Below are 23,992 nucleotides of genomic sequence, written 5' to 3'. Positions count from 1 at the left end.
TTTGCATTAATTTATTGTACAGTAAAATCTTAAATGATAATAAAAAATCTTAATAAAAAGTAAGCACAATGGTTAATTTGTCATATATAAGAGATTTCTTTCGAGTCAAGCTTTGAATGTGTGATTTAGCGGAGACAAAGAAAATTTAAAAATTTGTTAATAATAAGTATTAATAGTAATAAGTAAATTATTGTTATTCCAAGTAACAAGTTAACAAATTATATAAAAACTTGATTTCATGGTCGCCTATTGGTAAGTAAACATCCATTTATCTAATTAGGCCACTTTGGAAGAATTTTCAATTGACGATCAAAAAGTTGGAGGTTGTATCAATTCGGTTGTATTTTCTAGTATTTGTTACCTCATAACTCTGTCATTTATATACCGATTTGGAACATTTTTTTTATCTGAAAGGATATACTTGCAGATTGATTCCATGGAAATTTTATCAAAATGGGTAATTTAGTATTTCAATTAACTGGTTTTGCCACAATTGAAGTTGTTTTTTTTTTGTGGAACACAATATTTATTATGCAACTTGATGACGTGCAGTTAAAACACAAACATAGGGGCAGCTACAATTTTTGGTTACAATATATACAGGAGTTTCCACTAAATAATTTTAAAGTCAATTTAAAACATTGGCTATAGAAAAAAATTAATGTTTTAATTCGTTAAGAAAATCTGTATCAAAAAGATTGTTTTATAGTACTGATGGTAAACGGAGTTACCATAGCATTACCATTACTTAACACCAAGATTTTTGATATTTTAATTTTTCAAATAAATTTTACTCATATGACGTTTTAAAAATTTTACATGCTATTTGTTACTTATTTTTTTTATTGCACCTAATTAGAATATATATTGTTACTGTGAGGTCTGGAATTATATAAAATGTATCCACTTAAATAAGACATTACAGTTTGCACACTATTAAAACACTGTGGATAAATATGTGATTCTGTAACACTAATTAGGATCTATTTCAACTATGTTTATGTAAATAAACTATTATTATTACTATAAAATACCCTCAAAAGATACATAAGTTAGTCCAGACTTACGAGCGTCGACGACCTATAATGTAAGATAGCTCGATTAAAATAAGAGATTTATGTCTTATTTTACTTAGTATCGAGTGACCATTCAAATAAGTTTAGCCTCCGTGGGCTTGACTGGGCTCGTTTTTACGTTCTCTTATATTGTGCTCTATAAAGTATTTACGCAGGCGATAAAATTAGAATGTAAACTCTACGACACTAGGTACTAAATCTATAATACGTCACGGGTGCTAGCTTCATTATTTGGTGTTGTAGAAGTTTAATACATCACCTTCTGGTGAACGCAATGCTCGTTTCAATGAAAGTTCAATTGTAGCATAACATAATTCAAAAAGGACGTTTTAAGGTTTTTTAAGGGTCGGAAATGTGCGCATGACATTACAGGTCTTACAGGCGTCCATAGACTACGGTAACCCCGTTTAGCATCAGACGGGCCGTATGCTTGTTTGCCACCATAGTAGTATAAAAAAATATTTGTATTTGTAACTATATTTGTATCAGTTAGGTTGTGCGTTTTCTATGATACTACCTCTAAGATAAATATATACATATTATACATGTAATTAATATGTATTTAAAAAAGTATGTATATCTTTTTTTTAATGTATGATAATGGAGTGGTAACCCCGCCTGCGCTAACAGTATACTCTAGCGGGGCATCAGTGAGAGTGATTGGTGAGAATGAAGCAGGTCAGTTAGCTCTTCGTGACAAATTCAAGAATAAATCAAGCTCGATGGTTTCCAGAGGTAACCGCGGGGAGGTCGATTTGATAGGGTTTATTGTTGGCAATGGGACTACTAATCCCCATTACTAACAGTCCCTTCTCCCCTCTATGTATATCATTTGTCAAGTATCAGTAGTACAAGTTCTGCTTAGTATAAGGCTAGATGGCGCTGTGTAATTAGTCCAGTGATATTTATTATCTATATTACTAATACCCATATAGGAAATTGCAGAAAAAAGCTAGATAAACTCAAAAATTCTTGATCTATTTTTAAGATTCTTTCATCTATAGAATTTATTCAATTTCATTTAAAGAAATCTAAGCTTCATTATTAGCGAGTAACATGGGCTATATTTTGTTAAAAAAAAAAACGTGCAAAGCCGGGGCATGTCGCTAGTTATTAATAAGAACAGTTTATCAGTGGAAAGTAAGGAGTAACATGAGTAGGTTGTGCAACAGTTCGGTGCTATGGAGTGACAAATGATGCAATCTTGCGCACAATGCAACTGAGCTTGTGAGCAGAGCGGATTTATAGCGGGTGCCGTGTAAAACTGCACGAAAGACGAGAACGAAGCGTGTTAAATATACAATGCAAATAATTTAGAGTTTAATTACAAAGTGTGTTACATATATGAGATAATATATTTGCTTATTTAAACTTTATTGACCAATAAAATGTTGTACAAAAGGCGGACTTAATGCTATAGGCATTCTCTACCAGTCAACTTTTAAAATGTGCACAGACACTCGATGGCGGTTTAAAAAATAAAATTGTTTACATTTTAGTATAATATGGTAAATGATATACAGATATTCATAATAATTAAAGATTAAATAAAAAACAATGATTTTTTTTATTCAACTTGGAATGGCAAACCGTCGCCTATAGACATAAGCAGTACCATGGACATAACGGAGTATATTGTTTCGCCCAGAATACCCCCCATGCGTTGCCATTCCTGAGGACTCAGGTGGTATTCCTCTGTACCCTGTAAATTCACGCCCTTCAAACCGAAACAGCCATGCAAACACAACTGCTTTACGGTTGAAACACGAATCGGACAGAGGTACCCAATCAAACGAATAATAATGACAATGGAATTAACGAAAGTAAACCCTATTAATTGCAATGAGAATTATTAAAATTGGTTCAGAATTGGAAAATAAATCGCTTAACATAAAAAAAAAATATTGTACAATCAAATTAAGAACTACCTTCCTTATAAAGTTAATTGTAAAGCAACTGAGTCACTTCGTGCGTTTAATAAGTTTGTTACTGGTGTTCCTTATCAACGTTTATGATAACATGTAATTTATTACAAAACTTTAGTTTATTTTTCATAAGATTTATAAACGTTTTATGATTTCAGCTTTGCATTTTTCTGCTTAAATTTATTTGTAATAATATCTAATAATTAAATATTTATTCTGTTAAAAATCTGATCTCTAAACAACGTACAAGCTAACTTAATACCAATATATAATATTAATTTATAAGATGTATTTAAAAATTGTATCTACTTACTTAGGTTTTTATAAAAAGTTTACAGAACCTATATCCTATATCTTTTTAATATTTAATTGTACCTGAATTGTAACGACTTTTTATGAAGATATTTAACTTTAAAACAAATTTAATTCATATTATATTTGTTGTATTAGTCGAAGATTATTTGTTAACAGTATTTATCTACTGACTTGCACCACTGGTCTTACAAAACTTAGCGCCCAAAGGCCTACACTGCCCTTTGTATCTCCGATTGTTAGGTCAACCGGACTGTCACCCACACGCGCATTTAAATTAATTTAGATTTGCTATCCACTCGCCTATTATATTTAGCATAATAATAAGTATAAATAGTTTAAGTTCGTATTTAATTAATGTATACCTATACACGGTAAACGTATAGCCTATACTATAATTTTAATTTAGTTGTTGTTATGATTTATTGTTATGACTGTATAAAATGACAATGATATTTCTTCTTATACTGTTGAAGTTTTAACTTTAAATCATTTTTATTATTTATTTAAATTTGCTTGGACTTGAAACTAGGGGTTAGTAATATATAATATCTATATATTGGTTCAACAACGAATATATAAAATGTCTGTTATCAAATATATAATATTGAAATATAATAGCAAATCAAAATTAATATAGATGTCCGACCGGTGTGGACGATAACGAAATGCGCGATGACATTGTTTCTACAATTAATACACTCACATACTCCTCTGGGAGTTCAATATATACATATTGAAGTAGTACTTATATTATCCACGCCTACTTGAAATATATTATTATTTTTAATACTCGTAATATACTTAAAAGTAGACATCGAATAATTATATATAACTAATCAATATGTAGTTTGTTACGTACAAAGTAATTTATTTTAAAAATTCAGCTAAGTCTGTAGATTCACAGCTTTTATCTTGTGTTATATCTTTTAGTTTTTAATTTTTTATAGAATTGCATACTTTAATATGAGTAAGCGACATTAATCATATCAAAATAAACGTGTGGCACGTGGGAATAAACTTACAAAAAGAATGATTAAATCGGTTTGAAATTTGCGAAGATAACGCAAAACAAACATATTTATTTAAATAAAATTACTTTATATAAAATAAGTTGAATGCAAATTATTATTGCATTCATGTGCAAACGATAAAAATTGTAAAGCAGTCTTTTATATTTAAAAAAAAACAACCAATTATAGCTTAAAACGTATCCCGACATTATTCTTGAACGAACATGGTCGAATGGAATATTATTTTTCTATCAAAATATTTTACTTACATTAAAACCGATAGAAGCTAATAAATTACGTGCAACTCTTTGAAATTGAAAGCTGCGCAGAGATACATATCGCGTGGATTCTATGAAATTAGCGCATTTTCGTGTATTTTCAAGCTATAAAATATTGTTGGGAGTAACCGCCGGCGCCATCGATCAAGCTTGGTGCTTGTTAAACACCGTTTCTCACATCACAACAATAGCCCTACGAAGGCATATTTCAAGGCATTCCGATACTAACATCGGCCGCGCGATCGGTTTGCAAGCCGCGCTCTTACCCAATAAATCACCCCTTACAATATTTATTCGTCGGGAACCATCACTATTGGTTCGCGATGTCCAAGTTATAGATGGCGCGAATCGAACGAGTATCGTGTTCGATCTATTGATCCATACCTTTTACTCTATGGGAATGAATATAAATTGATAGTTGATATTTTGCTATTGTTCCTTATTGTTTAAGAATAGTGAAATTGTAGTCGCGTGAGATTCGAATATTAATGATTATTTTGTGTTAGAAGTTAAGAAGAATTATGGTCGTAAGGTTATTTTGTTATTAAAATACATTGTAAATAAAATAAATATATATAATAAAAAAAATATTGTAAAGAAAGAATTGTTTTACCTACGTTATGGTATTCTGAAATCTAGAATTTGTGTTTTCACCAATTTAACAAAAATTTGATAATCATATTGATAAATAAAAATATATATATACATAATAATAGTAATAATCATGTCATCAGACGGTTGATTTAAACGCTATGAAGAGTAAGTAGATGGTCTATAAGTAGATGGTTATTTTTTTTTCTTTAGTTTTTTTTTTATACCACAAAGGTGGCAAACAAGCATATAACCTGTCTGATGGTAAACAATCTATGGACGCCTGTAAAACTAGACTCAATCATATTCAACAAAGAGTCAACAATAAGCACTTATTCTGGCAATTTTCCATCGATTCGAGATAATTACGAGTTATTGCTAGCAAATGGTAGTGGATATGTTTACGCGAGCGGGCGTACGTCGTACCGCGTCATCTACTATTGATATCTCAATAGGGAAGTCTGTAAGTGACCGAGTAAAGTTATGGCGGTCATTTTTCAAAGTCCACGGCGCAACGTGGGCCCGCCGCATTATCGGCCGTTTAATAGCGCAGCTTTGAAGCCAATTAGTTATCTGTGTTGCCACTTAAGTCGCGTTGCAAGCATTGTATCGCATGAAAGATTTGATAGATGTTGTTTGTTGGTAATTTTTGTGAAGATATTTGGAGCTGTTAGGTTTGTTAAACATGAAAATGTAGCAACGTCGGTGTGCCGCAGTGTATTCGAATGTAACTCATTGTTATAAGAATGATTTTCTTGAAACTCTTTTTTTATAACACAGGGAGCAAAAGAGCATGTGGTTCACCTGATGGTAAGTGAGTACCGCCGCATACGTAATGCCGAAATGCTGCTTTTCATACATTCAGAAAATACATTGATATTAAGAATTTCTGAATAAAATTTTAAATCGTCATCTTTTTCAATCAATTTGTGATACAAGAAAAATAACATTTATTCTCGGGAATGACAATTCCTGTGAGTGGAATATAGTTTTATAGACATGATGACATAATAGGCAAACAAAAATTTGTTTAGAAGTACCGTCTGATTGAATTATTGGAGATTTGATTAATGTAATTTTTTCAACGATAATAGTAGATATCTTTTCTTAAAACATTTCCGTGCGTTAATATTCTTAATACTGAGAGTTGTGATCTTATGCAGATGATTGTCTCCTGAGACTCCTTCATTTATTCATGTCTTCGACGACTTTAAAAACACCATGTAACTTGATGGAAAGTCATAGTATTTGCTAAGAAACTAGCTATATTATGTAGTGTATTTATATTTTTGGTATTTCTTATTCATTATTTATTTTTGTCAGGTCCTCTATTTATTCCAGTGACTTTGAAAAGCATCGCAAAATGTCTTTAATATCTGATATCTAATAACTAATAATAACTAATCGAATCCCATATAGTGTCGTCAGTATGCACTTTAAGGGGAGCACAAAAGATCATGGAAAGGTCGCAGTATTACAGGTTGTTCTGAAAAAGCGTATCTTTCAATAATAATAAATGCACTTTAACATTTTCAATCACATTATTGGTTTTCCCGAACAAAAATATATTCAGTAGATGATAAATTTGTGTACCTAATTATATGATACCTAAGTACTTTTTTTTTTCAATCACAATAAGAACCGCATCCTATTCAACTAAATAATGATTATAACTGATTTTATCTCATATTACCTACCATGAATATAAAAAATCAAATACAAGATTTGTTTCAATGTCAGCAAGGGTCAAAACCAATAATTTATTTGGCTGACTTCATGATGTGTTTGACTATTGATTAGTTAGGTATATTCGATAGAATATCTAACTATTATACTCATTTTAGTTATATCAACCAGTGAGTTTAGAGTTCTTATGAAGTAATATTTATTAATTTCCCAAAATAAAGCAGATACTTGTCTTAAATATTGTCCCGGAATATAAATTAATAATATACAAATTTTCATGAGAACTAATCTTTTTTTTTTATACGACTTAGAATAGCAAACAAGCTGACGGCCCACCTGATGGAAAGTGGTAACCGTCGCTTATAGACATGAGCAGTACCATGGATATATGGTAACAGTACACACACATACTGTTTTGCCCATGATACCCCCCATGCGTTGCTATTCCTGAGGACTCAGGTGTTATTCCTCTGTACCCTGTAAATTCACGCTATATCGCCCTTCAAACCGAAACACAGCCATGCAAACACAACTGGTTCACGGTAATAACACGAATGGGATAGAGGTACCCAAGCAATCGACTTTTGTACAAAGTCTCTCTCTGGTATCTAAGATCTAAGAATTTTTTGTTTGATATGTATTTGTATACATTAACTAAGGCATTGTTCATTTACAATGGAATCAGGAAGGGACAAGTCGAGATACGAGTATAACTCGACTTGTCAACAACAGTTTGACTAAACAAACATTATAGAATCTCTTTAAAATAAAATAAATTTATATGTCTATTTGTATAACAAATTATTATCCAATATTTGTAAACTTCCTTACAAAGGGTGTTATTCATAGATATTCCCTAGAGGTTGACTAGTCTAGAATGTCCATAGTATTTTATGACCTTTAAAATTATGTTTACCAACTAGTATTAAAAATTCTTAACAGCTAGCACAATGGTAAGAACGGTGCAGTATTCTAAAAATGCTGGCATCTCAGTACGTACAGAATTCCATTCAAAATTATCTCCAATTACAGGCTAATTCATAATTACCGCTCGCCGTACCATACAAGTATTATTAGAGCCGTGATCATAATTGCCTCTTACTGGAAACCAGCATAGTTGACGATAAATTTTGTGCTCTACGTATGTTTCATATAAATAATGAAAAAAAAAAACAGACATAATCAAGTCGTAGTAAACATAGGTTACCAGCTGAATCAGTGCTCTGACCGGTATGTATAATGTGATAGGTTACTAAAGAGAGATTTTGTATAAAGTCATATGCGTACGAGTATGTTACTCTTATCTAGTTGCCACTAAATAGATTGATTATATGCTTTGTTGCTTGCTTGTATGTTTTGTTCCAGTTTAGTGTCGCCAAATAGTTTACTTGGGGGGGGGGGGGGAAAGGGATTGTTAGTAATGGAGACTGAGAATCCTATTGCTAGCAATATACTCAACCAGGTCGACCTCCTTGCGGTTCCCCCTGGAAACTATCATGGTTAATTCCTGATGAATTCATCATGATAGGCTAACTGGCCTGTTTTCATTCTCATCAATCACCCTTCACTGGTGCTCCGCCAGCGTTTACCGTTAGCGCAGGCGGGGCTACCATACCATTTTCACCCATCAAAAAAAAAATAGCTTACTTTGTATGCTTTGTCCCGTATTCTATTGATGATGATGCTTTGTTCCAGTTTCAATGCCGCTAAATAGGTTACATGTATATAAAACTTTGTTCCAGTTTGAATCATGATAGGTAAAATGGAGTCAAATCGAAATCATTAGCATTCTTGTAAGGGAGAGTTGTAGTGTTCTCTTTTTTATTTCATCATCTTCATATTAGCCTTTAAATGCCCACTGCTGAATATAAGCCTCCTCCTTGGGGAGTTTTGCCAGTAGTTGCCACGCTTGGCAGGCGGATTGGCAACCTCAGTTAGGGCTTTAGAGATGTTTTAAGAGGGATACTGTTGCTAATCCCTTACCCTCCTTTAGTCAGCTCTTACAACACCCACGGGAAAGGAATGGGTGGTCCATTCTATGCAACGACTACACGGCCAATATATATTCAACACAAAGTACACAATATATTTATTTATGATTTAAAATGCTTTTCTGTGGATGTTGAATGTTGTAGGCACTTGTTGGAATTTGGAATTTATTCTCCAGATGTTCATGGCCTTTTTTTTAACTCAGGGTATCTTAATTTAGCCTGACGATTTGTGTAATTGTGTGGCACTTATATTTTTATAAGCAAGAAAACACGTACTACAATTATATTTATATTTTAATATTTTATGACTTGACCGGTTACGCTGGATTAAGGCATTAAAAATCTTATGTGTATAATGAATTTCATTGTAACCCGTGCAATCAATGTCAGTCGACATGAGTAATAAGAGATTTTTACAAACTAATTTAGTTGTACTCAAGATTATTACATTACAAGTAACAAGCCAATAACGTCGGGCACAGTGGATATTACGAAGTATATTAATAACGCGAATTTATTGCCAAGCTACCTACCATTGGCTTCGATGTTTATACCACGACATATTATGATAGCTTAAAACAAATTTGACGTTACTCTGTCAAACATTACATAAATAATTATTTACATCTATCATCCATTACAACCTTGAGAATCATCGAACATGATTGATTTTTTCATTAATTCATTCTCTAATACAGAAATCTACACCACACGTGCAAACGAAAATTATATCATCATTTATTTTATACATGTACAAATTACATTCTTTATAACTTTAGTACAAATATTTTAATTGGCATGGTCGTTAATCAAAATATTAAAACACGTAACTATCTCACAATAAATATTAATGTTTACCAGTTTATCACATTTGGAATGATACAAACGGCAATATTATTCGATAGAAACGATTCCAGAACGTTATATCGAGTTATTTGTATCGATTGTGCGAATAGATTATTGATTTATATTAAAAGTGATTATTGGATCGGACACGGCTCTTCTCTGGGACCGTTATTGATAATTATTTTAGCGAGTTATAGTCAGTTGGCATTAATTTTTTTTTTTTGTTTTTGGATTTTTTTTTTAGGTTAAAGCGCATATTTATATAGGGGTATCACATTCTCGCTATTTGATGTGGGTGACAAGATGGCTATTTTATAATTATTCTTGTTAGATGTATTTGTTAATTGTAATTGTATGTGTATTGTATTGAACATTTTGATTTTTTTATACAACTTAGAATGGTTATTATTATCATTAAAAATGCCAATGGGACTGGTATTGTCATCTCTCTTTTTCCAAAGAACTATATTTTATAAAAAAACAATGTGAGCCTTTCATTATTGCTAACTTGCTAATTGCTGGACACATTTTGTAGTACCTATAGTGGGGGATAATTTTTTATTAACACTACATGTGATCACCCCATCTTGAGCGAATACTGTCAACCGAAAAGAGAACGTTCTACTCGTTTCAACCGTGAAGCAGTTGTGTTTGCATGGCTGTGTTTCCGTTTGAAGGGTGGGATATGGCGTGAATTTACTAGGTACAGAGGAATAACACCTGAGTCCTCAGGAATGGTAATGCATGGGGGGTATCATACAGTATACTCTGTTATGTCCATGGTACTGCTCATGTCCTTAGACGACGGTTACTACTTTCCATCAGGTGGGCTGTCCGTTTGTTTGCCATTTTAAGTTGTATAAAAAAAAAAAAAAAACTCTCAACGGTTAGCCGCATTATGCCGGCTCACTAAGTGTTTTTTCATCTTACGTTTGAAGGATATTTAATCCCAGGTTATAGGATGAAGGAAATATGTCACGGGAAAGGCTATTCCACACTGTTACGGTACGGTTCACGTATGAGTTGACAAACTTATTACAAACCATAGATTAGATTATATAGATAGAGTATCGAGTCTTAAAAACGGGTCAACTTTTTGTCAGTTAATTGTCATATTAGCCGACTTGTTTTTTTATTAATGTTCTATATATTTACGCACACAATGTATCTTGCCGTATTTATATTTCATTATTTAATAAATAAAATGCGTTTTTGAGCATTAAAAAGGTGCATTTTATAAAACATAATAAATATAGACGTTATAAAGGAATTACTTATAACTATTTACGCGCTTAATCAATTGTTTGCCACCTCAGAAAAAAAATTGTCATGCAAAATTTGTATGGAAAAGTTGACCTCTATTTATATAATCAAAGCATTTTTTCATTCAGAAAATTCTCTTAAAAATGATATAAATAATTTTAATTTAGCCTTGCATTGTTATCTTTAATAAAATTGGAAATGAATGTATCAGTTTAAGACTATGGAAGTCTACGAAGGTTTTATCTTACATGTCGTAGGTTCCCATTTTACGTTAGTTCACGCAATAATTGCGAGGGCAGCTATCATACCATGATGAAGTGATTCCACTCTCGATTACGGCAGATAGTAGGTTATTTCGATATATTAGTAATAAATAAGGAGATAGAAAGAATAGAGTAGGTTTACAGCTATTATTAAAACGTATGTTAAACCACCACCTTATAAATAAATAAACACATTTAGTGTATATTTTTTTTATATGCTCTTTTTCAATTAATATTTTTTTTGTCTATGATTAGACCAATAATAGAAATTTATGATGTTTCTTTTTTTTTTTGATGGGTGAAAATGGTATAGTAACCCCGCCTGCGCTATCGGGATACGCTGGCGGAGCACCAGTGAAGGGTGATAGATGAGAATGAAAAGAGACCAGTAAGCCCATCATGATGAATTCATCAGAAATTAACCATGATAGTTTTCAGAGAGAACCGCGAGGAGGTCGACCTGGTTAGGTATATTGCTAGCAATGGGATTCTCTGTCTCCATTACTAACAATCCCTTTCCCCCCAATTAGATGTGTTACGTCTCACAATCAATTCGTTGGAAATTCGACATCATAGCTCATATTAATTATGTTTATTGACAATGTTTACGTAACTGGAGATTTATTTGGTTAACGTTATTGAACTATGTCTATGTATGTACATAATGTACATGCACAGTTTTTTCATATGATTGGAGAAGGTTTTCCTTTTGATTGCACTATTTTTTACTAGCTATTTATCGTGGCTTTATTCGTGTACATCGGTACATAAAGTTAAGTTAGGATATAACCTATCAGTGTAGGGAAGGGTTTGTTAGTAATTTGGACTACTAGTCCCATTGCTAACAGGTCAGGTTGACAGGGTCCAAGGGGGGGGGACGCAATGGATGCCCCCCCCCCCCCCTGGAAATCATCGTGGTAAATTTTAGGTGTGGTATACCGCACGACGGGGTTAATTGACTTGTCTTTTCATTCTCACCTATCATCCCTCACTGGTGCCCCGCCCGCGTATACCGTTAGCACAAACTGGTTACTATTCCATTATCATCCATTAAAAAAATCTACCAGTGTACTAAATTTCATTCAAATCCAAAAAGGAAGAAAAATTAAGAAGTTTTTGCTTGAAAGAGTAACAAACATTGATTCATCCCTTTATCCTTGCAAATTTTCTCATTTATAGTATTATTATATAATATTAATAGAATTATAATAATTACTTATACTGTATTTATTATGTTTGTTAACTTCATCAATTGTGAATCGATATTCTAGAATAAGAATCTACTTAATTATCATTCAAACAACACAAAGTCTTAGTTTCGACCAGAATTTAACGTATTCTGAAGTGTTTGAGTTACATTAGGTTGTAAAATACAGAGCTCATTTAAGTGCCCGCTCAGACCAAACCACAGTCATAATATGAATTGAAACAGATATCGTAATGTTTACATTGCAACAGTTTTTATATAGACACTACTATTCATACATATACACAAATTACCAAATTTTACATGCAATTTTATACTCTAAATACGTTCAAAAGAGTTCGGTATTCCTACATAAAATTTTAAAAAACATTTAGAGATAAAAAAAAACAACACAGTATTTTCGAAAAGATTATAGAATTTAATAGTATCGTCGGACGTCTGTTTTCAATATTTAAATTAATAGATTTTGTAAAATTAAAATAAATGGAAAGCACATGATAGTAATGACACTTCTAGTATAAACTACGTCCGTGGCATAAACAATCACATAACTGCTCTATTATATCAACTGTGTGGTAATAGGTTTCTGAGGTACCCACAACGATTAAGCTGGGTTTGCGAGTGGTCCAGCGATTTAGCGCTCGTTTGCCTGAACGATTGAGATTTCGCTTGCGTGTATGTAAACTGTTATTACTACATAAATAATGGAGTAAATTATTGATATTAATCGGATTTACTTTCTCATGTTGATACTTTAATAACATTTAGTTGGATACTTAAAATTCTCTTCGATGTATCCAGACGTTGATAAAAAGGTAGGCGCCTAATCTTCGAGCCATAATCACTAAGCTCTATCTTTTTGTTGAAACTTTCGTAAGTATACATTACACTTTAATGTAATAATTACATATAGTATAATAGTATATAATAATATCGCGCTCGCGTCACAGCCACTCAAGATTAAAGGTTTGGAATGGTCCCGAAACTAGTGAAGCTTATTTTTAACTAAATTACATCTAAGTTAATCTGGTAGTTATTACATTAAAATACTAAATACTGTATATATTTTACGAGATCTTTTGGTTGTTTTTTTTAAGATAAAAATGGAATAGTTATTCCGTTTGCGCTATCGATATGCACTAGCCTTAGGCATTAGCATAGTATCAGAGAACTGATAGGTCAGAATGAAATAAGATCAATTGGTCCATTGTAACGAATTCACTAGGAATCAATAAAAAGATGGTTTCTAGGGAGAATTGCGAAGAGGTTCAAAAGACCGACAGAAAGAATATGCTAGAAAGTATAGCCACCCTATTGCTAGCAATATGCTCTGTCAAGATTCAAGGGCCTAGATCCTAATATTAATAAGCCTCTTCCCTTTTTCGTTAGGTAATCGTGTATTATACTTTTCCGATTTTAAAATGGTGAAAGTTTTATGTAAATATTATTATTGTTAAATGTATTAGATAAATATTCTTACGACCTTCACTTCATTCTCCAGAGGGTAGCCAGAAGCTATTGTCTTATGATATGCTCGTAAATTAATTTTGTTTTATGGATTTAACATTTAGTCCTATAGGTTCTCTAGTGGGCGAATACACGACTCGAATCGTAAATTAACAATATTAGCATTGGACTAGTAATTTGTAGGAGTATTTAAAATTTTGATTGATTTATGGCTGATAGAACAAATGTTCCAATCAGTGACCGGCTTCAAAATTGGTTGTTTGGTGAATCGTAATGAGTATAGTACGGTATGATTAGGTATATGTTACCAAATAATTATAAACCTTATAGATGTAATAATAAGATTTAAAAATGATTGTGTGTTCAATAACTTCAGATGTCAATTGGGCCTATGAATTTGCATTTTGGCTCAAATTATATGCAATATAAATGTTACAAATTCCATTAATCGTGAGAACTTCATAAGAACTGTTTGACTACAGAATCATCTTAGAGTTTTTTTTTTATAAGTATAATTGTAATTGTAAAAAGTAGATCAAATATAATTGTTCCAAATACAATATTTTTATGTGCCACCCCGTATTGATTGATACCTTATTCATTTTGTGATAATGAAATTAATTAAATTGAACCCTTCGACTCAGCGCAACGACGAGCTATGAGAATTGTCGATGATCCCAGGCTTGCAAGCGGTATCGAACTCTTAAGTCTTAGGAGAGATTTTGCCTCACTCTGCGTATTATACCGCTTGTACAACGGATTGTGCTCAGTGGAATTATTCATTATGATGCCTACAGCCACTTTCTACCATCGTACGGCTCGCCATTGACAGGGATTTCACCCTCATACCCTACAGCCTATATGGTCGCGTACAACGCGGTTTCAGAGATGTTTTCTCCCACGAACACTCAGGTTATGGAATGAGCTCCCTGCCGAGGTATTCCCAAGAGACTACAGCATGGGGTCTTTCAAAAGGGGGGTAAAGAGGTTTCTTCAGGGTCGCCAACGCGCGCGTAATACCTCTGGTATTGCAGACGTTCAAAGGCTACACCATCATATCAGTCTTTAACTGTTGACTGCTGAATATAATCCTCCCCCATTAGGGGGGTTTGCCAGTAATTGCCATGCTTGGCAACTGCACTTAGGTTTTGGAGACGTTTTAAGAGGGAGCTTGCTGCACATGCTTCGCCGTCTTTAGTCGTCTCTTACGACACACGGGAAAGGAAGGAGTGTCCTATTCTATGACGGCATGGCAGTCTAAAGTTTTGCTTATAGTGAAAAAAATCTTTTTAAAGGCATATGTTCCCGTATATTAAATTCTTATATTTTAAATTTAATGTTCTATGATACCATTATTATAGTCGAAGTTTGGAAGAAAAACCTGTGTGTTGTTCTTACCTCAACACCTGGTTGGTGCAAACAATAACAGGCCGCTGTGAGTTCTCCAGATTGTCCTTGAGCTGGAGAACAGCGTGAACCCAGAGGAACTGTCCTGAACGCCGTTGTAGCCGAAGTAGGGCGATACATGAGCGCTCCTGTTCCGATTGGGTAACTGTAAAGAAAAAAAAATATTAAGTGGCAGTCTCTGGGAAAGGTCTAAGTTCAGCGGTGGACAGATAATCACTGAAATGATGATGATGATAACAAAACAAGTTTTTTTTTTATACAACTTAGAATGGCAAACAAGCTGATGGCCCACCTGATGGAAAGTGGTAACCGTCGCCTATAGACATGAGCGGTACCATGGACATAACAGAGTATGATACCCCATGCGTTGCCATTCCTGAGGACTCAGGTGTTATTCCTCCATACCCAGTTAATTCACGCCATATCCCACCCTTCAAACTGAAACACAGCCATGCAAACACAGCTGCTTCACGGTTGTAACACGAATGGGATAGAGGTATCCAAGCAAACGACTTTTGTACAAAGTCTCCCTCTGTCAAAAATATATAAAGACAAATTGATTAAAAACGAGATTTATGAATTATAATTATAGAGAAGGCAAAAGAAGTTGTTGAAGAAGAAGAATGTTTAGATAGGCAATAATAGTATATTTCTTTTTAAACCAAAACCAATAATGAATACATTTCTTCCTTACTTGTTTGTGTACTCGCTCATCTTCAAAGTCATAATGCGATTCATCGTGATATTAGCTGTTAACTGTCAAATGCTGAACATAGGCCTTCCCCATAAAGGGGATTATACCAGTAGTTGCCACGCTTAGCAAGTAGGTTGGCAATCGCAGTTTGGCTTTAGTGATGTTTTAAGTGGAACGCTGCTGCCCATCCCTCGATCAGTAAGTTCTCTTAGTCATCTCTTATGAAACCCACGGAAAGAGGTGGCCTATTCTATGCTAAGACCACAAAACTATAATAATAATAACATACTTTACTATAGGTAAAAGAATTTTTAAAATTGGTTGTTTTTGAGATTGCACATTATATAAAAAATAATAATAATAACAAAAAATCTAATCTCTTCTCTTTATAATATTAGTATAGATACGTATTAACTGTCACTGACTGATGTTGTTGTTTATTTGCAGACTAAAATTTACTATATATATATATATATATATATATATATATATATATATATATATATATATATATATATATATATATATATATATATATATATATATATATATATATATATATCTTTCTTTTATAAAAATCTCATATAATCAGAACTGACCTTCTAATTTTTCACATTGTTTACTATACTCATATTACAACACCAATAAGTTTTTGCATTCATTCGTCTTTGCATTGATTCATAATTTTTTTTCATTCGATTTGTTTTTGTGTTGTAATGTTGTTGATACGTCAAACAGACGAACAAAAAGCTCATTGTTATAACAAACAAGCTATTACAAATCCAATCCGGATCGAGTGTGAATTGTTATAATTGAATGGGTATACGATTGTGGCTTCGCTGGAAGATTATCTAATTCAATCTTCATCTTTAAATTAACTAGCTAGTTAGCAGTAAAGACACCAAAAGGGCGCACTTAACTTTAATATTCTAATAATTAACGTTTTACTTAATTAGTATAAAGGTTAAGACAAATTAATTTAGTAATTAATAATGCAGTACAACGCTGAGCGAGGACCATTTCGGTAAACATTGCGTAATACCTTCACTTCCAATACATGTTCTTTTATGAACCTTTTTTGTAAGTGTAACAATGTTTGCTGAATAAACTATCATTTATTTATTCTTTATTGTACACGAAAAATTACAAATATATAATATAATATAAAATAAGGATGTACAACAGGCGAGCTTAACTCTGTAAGAGTTCTCTTCCAGCAAACCCTGAGTGGAAAGGAGCAATTACCAGCGGGCAGTATGCGTACAATAATAGAAGGAAACATTATAGATGTTTCTATTAAAAAATAATAAATATGTTGACATATATACAAAGTAACTCATATAATTAAATACTTAAGTTTTGTTGAATATTTGTTTTAAGTAGATATAGATACATATAATTTACTGCCGTGTAGTCCAGGCATAAAATGGGCCACCATTTTTTCCTGTGGGTATCGTAAGACGGGACTAAAGGAACTTAGTGGTCGAGGGATTGGCAGCAGCGTCCCTTTTAAAACATCATCAAAAGTCATCAAAAAATACGCAAAAAACCACCAAAATCTGATTATTTACGTTAAAAGAATGTAAAGGATCAGTTTTTAAATAATACACAACGATTTTAATACAACATAAAAATAATATGAAAGTTTTATCAATATAGTATATAAAACAAAACAAAATTTTTGTTATATGGCAACTATGAAAATAATTAAATTTGCATGCTATGACTTTAGCAAGACATGTATATGCTTAAACATAATTAAAACATAATTGATTTGTTATTTTTGTTATTATTCGAAATTTGTAATTCTGGTTGAATCGACTATTGGTATCGATAAATCTACACAGAACAGTAAAGTTTTGTGTAGATTTATCAATCGCTGGTAACAGCGATAAAGGTTACCTACTGTTCATGTACGTACATATACATATATCAGTCGTCATATATGTTACAAACTATCAACGACATACTGTCTTACTAAGGCCAGAAGGTTCTCATAACCAGCTTTTAGAGGTGAGGGTCACGGCCTAGTATAGTGAGGTTATCGACTAAGTAGCCACCTAAATCGATAATTCATATTTGTACACAGTGATAGCTTTAAATACATGAGATGCGTATGGTCAGACGATGGTACGATTGAAGCGTACGTATGCCCATATAAGGAGTACCTTCCCGCGTTCATCGATTGTCATAAATGGCTAGTTGCTTGTCGATTAGCAGAGATAATCGAATGAATCGATTCTAATTGATTTATGTTAGTTTATTACATTGTAACATTGATATCAATTTGTGTGATGGATAGTCTAAGATCTTTATGCTTGATAAAGGTTTCAGTAACTTGCACGAGTAATAAATTGTATCTACGAGGTATGGTGACGAGTCGAATCAATGGATTTTTTAATTTATTGATTAACTAGCAAGTCATCTCCGCTTTTCACGGATACCTATAGTAGAATATTTTATGTATATATCTGTATAAATAAAAATTATTTTCCAATGTATGTCACTGAACTTATTTGATTGATTAATTTTTTGTTGTATTTGTAATTATCATAATGAAATTTGTATGAAAGAAAATGTTTGAAATATCAATAATTTGGGTTTAGAAATCTCCATATAAAAAGTGAGTGAGTGAGAATGAAGATAATAGGGAGATCTTAAAAAATATTAACTGGTCCTCCGCGAGACCGGGATATGTTAATAACCAGGATAAACAGTAGCCTATATCCTTCGCCTGACTATATATTACGTGTATACCAAATTTAATTGCAGGATGAACTGCCACTTGCCAAGGACCACTATTGTGGTATCATAAATAGGATGTTTCAAGGGAGGAGGGTTTATTAGTGTTAATGCAGACTACCAGTTCCATTGCTAGTAATATAGGTACCCTATTGGGTCGACCTCAACGTGGTCCCTCCAGGAAACTATCGTGCTGTATTCCTGGTGTATTCATCACGATGGGCTAACTGATCTGCCTGGGGGAAAAGGATTGTTAGTAATGGGGCCAAATAGCCCCATTACTAGCAATATACCCTGTCAGGTCGACCTCCACGTGGTTCCCCCTGGAAACCATCGTAGCTAATTCTAATTGAATTCGTCAGGATGGGCGAACTGACCTGCTTTCATCCTCATCAGTCATCTATCACTGGTGCCCCGCCAGTATATACTGATAGCGCAGACGGGGTTACCATACCATTATCACTCATTAAAAAAAAAACTGATTTGCCTTTTCATTTAACTGGCACACTTTTATCTTTCACTGGTGCCCTGTCAGGGTATATCGTTAGCGCAAGCAGGTTTACAATTTCATTATTATTCATTAAAAAATGGGATGCTTCAGCGGTGACCAAATTTGTTTGTTATTTCTTTTTCTTTTATTTATTTTATTGTAAGATGTACTAACATTAGGCTAAGATTATGTTACTAACAAATTGGGCCCTTATAGTCTGTTATAATAAAGATTATTATTATTAGAGTAACTGATTAAGCCGTCAAGATGCTATAAAGATAACACACAAACAAACTCACATTCACATTTATAATATTAGTAAGGATTAATAGTACTATGAATTTTATGTTAAAGCCGAGCCGGTGTCCACAATTGGACGTGTTTGCCTCCAACTTGCTGGAGTTTCGTCGGATGACCATAAAGTGTTTGTGTTTTAAGATTTAAGATATAGATATTATTATTGTTATGTAATTTAAATGTAATTAATATTAATACATTTAATTATACGTATATATTACTGTATTGATGCTTTCCTGAGTGAGCATATTGGGAAACTGTAAAGCTCACTCAGTCGATGAAATAAATAAATAAACAAAAAAGACACAAAGTTACGTTCGATTTTATCTATAAATTGTACACAGTTCGCATAATAAACTTTATTTAATACCACCAAACATAAATTAGAAAAGCAAATGGCGGCACTCAAGCGAGCTCCGTTTAATGAGAGCGAAGGTCTTGTGACTGTTCTATACATGCATTAATTCTATGGTTTATAATTAAATACGCATTCTAATTGTCGGACATCCGTGTATAAGATACCTATAGGAATGCTATACAGGCTGTACGTTTGTAATAGGGTTTAAGTCTATTAATATTTTTACGGTCATGGTCAAGAGTGAACTGAAAATTGTGTTTGTTTATTGTATCTTTAAGTGTTGGAGTGGTTAGATCCTAATGTTACACTTGGATAATGCATTTTAGTATGGTTAAATAAAGTACATAAAATCTAGATGGACTGTCTATTAAACCTTTGCCTCTAGAAATATGTCTATAATGCCTATCTAGTGCTTAAGAAATATGTACAAATATATTAATTTTGTATTTTAATGATTTTTGTCATGAAATTTTTTGTCATGAAATGAAATTTTCATGACAAACATCATACGCCTATATTTAAAAATCGGCTAGAAAAAGGCAGTTTTGTATATATAGATATTTAACAAGAACCACGCGGACTGATCTTAAACACGCAATCCTCATGTTTGTATTAGTAAATTTATTCGTATCCATAAAATGTGATATTGGTTTAGTTCCACTAATAAATTCTTAACAGCGACGGTAAATATTTATAGTAAATACTCAGTAAATAAGTACGCATAGACGAGGTCTTTAGATGTCAACAGGATTGAATAATAGGGTCATATTTATTGTGTGTTGGCTTTTAACCGCGACTTCGTCCGCATAACCGGGATATGTTTACTGAGCGAGGTACAAAGTAGCCTATATCCTATTCCATCCCATGTAGAGCGTGTTCGAGTCATAAATTTTATAGTGATTGATCAAGCCATTATGGCACCAAAAGGTGATAAAGAAACAAACAAATTCATTTTCAGATTTATAATATCACTAGATCAAGCCGTTATGGCGCTATAAGGTGATATATAGAAACAAAATATCATATATATATATATATATATATATATATATATATATATATATATATATATATATATATATATATATATATATATATAATCTATTTTTACTAGCGACTCTCTAGGCTTCATGCAGCTAGATAAGAAACAAAACAGCCTATTTTATTAATTGATAATGTAACTTCATTTCATTTGAGCCGTTGTCAATTGTTGAATATCAGCCTTCCCCATAAAGGGAGTTTTGTCAATAGTTGCCCCACTTGGCAGGCGGGTTGGTAACCGCAGTTGGGCTTTTAGAGATGTTTTAAGAGGGACGCTTCTGTCCATCTCTCTGCCATTAAGTTCCTTTAGTCGTCTCTTACGACACCCACGGAAAAGGAAGGGGTGACCTATTCTATGCTGGGACCACACAGATTAATAATATTATGTAACTTACTATAGGTGAAAGAATTATTAAAATCGGTTAAATAGTTTTTGTAGTTTATCCATTATGAACAAACATACTACAATAAAATTAAATGTAAGTATATTTGAATATTAAAGATTAGTTTACATATAGGTAAGCATAGTTTTTTATTGATTAATGAAAGACCACCATCAAACTGTTTCTTATTTTTATTGCACGCTCATTATCCGCTGATAACTATCCGTCTTCTCACTCAGGGTTTAATTGTTATAGAGTGGGGGAAGGGATTCTTAGTAATGCGGGATACCAGTCCCATTGCTAACAATATACCATATTCATACCATGCTATATCAATATACCATGCCCCCCTGGAAACCCACGTGCTGAATTCCAGGTGTATTCATCATGATGGGCTAACTGGTCTGCCCCTTTATTCTCACTTATCATCCCTCACTGGTGCCTCGCGTATACTGTTAGCGCAGACGGGGTTACCATTCCATTACCACGCATTAAAAAAAAATTATAGAGCTATACTCGCATTTTGTACATGATCAAAATAATTTATATTAATGTAATCTTTGTATGCAATAAAGTGTAAATAAATAAATATAAAAAAATCAAAATTTTATTATAATATTAGTATAAATTAGTTTTAGAATGGACTAATTGTATTAGAACATGTTAAAACAGAATTTGGATTGTCTTTTCATTATATCCCACATAATACTAAATACCAATCTACTATAAATTAATCAAACTTTGAATTAATTGCTTCTTTAAGTTATAAATTGTAATAAAACAGAAAATTTATAGGTAAACTTTATAATTGTTGAAATTATCTAATAATATCAGATAATGGAGTAAAATATGTCCCACGCAGACTAGATTACGGGGGCATTAGTTAATAATTGTATTAAATGTAAATAGTGAGATAATGATCTTAAATATGCCATTAAATTATATATAGCAGGCAGAATGAACAGTTGATACTCAGCTTAGAAAACTGTATGAATCAGAAACGAGGAATTAACTTACATAAAAGGAGGGAAAGTTTATTAGTTTCTGTATTGTTATTGTATGTATTGTATCCACTACTGTATCCTCCCCCATAAGGGGGGGAATTGTCAGTAGTTGCCACGCTTAACAGGCGGATTTGCAATCATTGTTTGGCGTTTGCTGATGTTTTAAACCGGACGATGCTGTTCATCCCTCTGTCATAAGCTCCCTTAGTTGCCTCTTACGATACCCACGGGGAAGAAAGGGGTGGGCTATACTATGCCGGAACCTATACAGCTAAGAGTTTATTAGTAATGGGGGATAATAATCTGATTGCAATATACCCTATCAGGTCGGCCTCCACAAGGTCTGCTCTGGAAACCATCGTAGTTAATTCCTGGTGAATTCGTCACAACCGGCCAATCTAATTTCATTCTCACTTTTCATTGCTCACCGGTATCGGTGTAAGTATTACGCGTGTATTTATTTCTACTTTAATGCATAATAAAATTCTATGTACATTTGGCGGACTTAACACCAGACAGTGTTCTCTACCAGTCAACCATTGGGTAAACCGAATATATAAATAACTTTATTAATAGTTAAAAAAAAAAAAGAATAATAAAAATACTATCGAATTGAGAATTCGGTAGTATTTTTTTACGTTTGTTACCTCATAACTCCCTCAGTTATAAACCGATTTGGTAAATACTTCTCTGAAAGGATATACTTATAGATTGGTTTCATAGAAGTTTTATCAAAATCGGTTCAATACTTTAGTTTTTAGTTCAAAACAACGGGTTTAGTCATAACTGAAGTCGGTTTTTTTGGGAAACACAATAACTTAACTATTAAATTAATTATTAGTAGTGCATCTTGTTTTTATTTGTGTTAACAAAATAAATGTATAAATTCTTTAAGTGTTCACATATAAACTAAATACATAGTTACAGTGAAGTACTAGTAATTTGTACGTAGCTCTGTAATGTAAACAGATACCCACTAAGTTAACGCATTTACATACACCATTTCACGTGATTTGTACCAACAAGTCAAATAAAATTAATTACTCCTATTTACACTCATATCATTCGTAAAGAGAGCGTAGGTAGATGTAGCGAGTGCGTTCACAAATCAAACCCACTTCGCGTGCATGTTTAAAATGACTACTTTCAGATAAACCCATGCTAGTTACCAGATCCATAGTAAATAACCATAAACACTGTGCCGTCGATCTTGTGTGACTTAAAACCAATAGACGGGAACAAAATTGCAGAAATAATCGCATCTTGTTAACCCCCATTATTCTTACAAGCTCATGCGCATTCCTCAAATGTCAGCCTCTACACTTGAAGCTTTGAAATATGATTCATATTTCGATGACAATCGATTTGTTATATCGAAACTAAGATTGTATGGATCGAGGCGCACCGCGTAAACAAATCATTCGAATGATTTGATAATCAGTATGACTGTATGACCTTTGGAAATGATATGGCTAGGATATGTAATTTGGCGTTCAATGGAATTTGTTTTCAATGAGATGAAAATAATGTCAGCTGCCGTGGAATATAATAATACAATTTTGTATATGTATTGAAATAGTGCATTTTTTCTATAAAATGCATGCATGACACAAGAAGCATATAATATTTTAATATATACTTCTTATTTATCATATACA

The 23,992-nt window shown here is 32.8% G+C and overlaps 1 protein-coding gene across 1 annotated transcript in view; it reads right to left on the bottom strand.

Annotated features, from left to right (window-relative positions):
* LOC113520265 (PAS domain-containing protein cky-1) overlaps window positions 1-23,992 on the bottom strand; it is a 178,642-nt gene that overhangs the window by 8,221 nt on the left and 146,429 nt on the right. The window contains exon 9 of the mRNA XM_052898104.1: window positions 15,317-15,470. Within this exon, the coding sequence (XP_052754064.1) occupies window positions 15,317-15,470 (154 nt within the window). The remainder of the gene's footprint in view (window positions 1-15,316; window positions 15,471-23,992) is intronic.

This window comes from Galleria mellonella, unplaced genomic scaffold, assembly GCF_026898425.1.
Source record: "Galleria mellonella isolate WM207_F2 unplaced genomic scaffold, CSIRO_AGI_GalMel_v1 utg40, whole genome shotgun sequence".
In the NCBI taxonomy this organism is placed as follows: Eukaryota; Metazoa; Arthropoda; class Insecta; order Lepidoptera; family Pyralidae; genus Galleria; species Galleria mellonella.
Note: the sequence above shows the minus strand (reverse complement) of the source record. Positions and strands in the feature narration are given on the sequence as shown.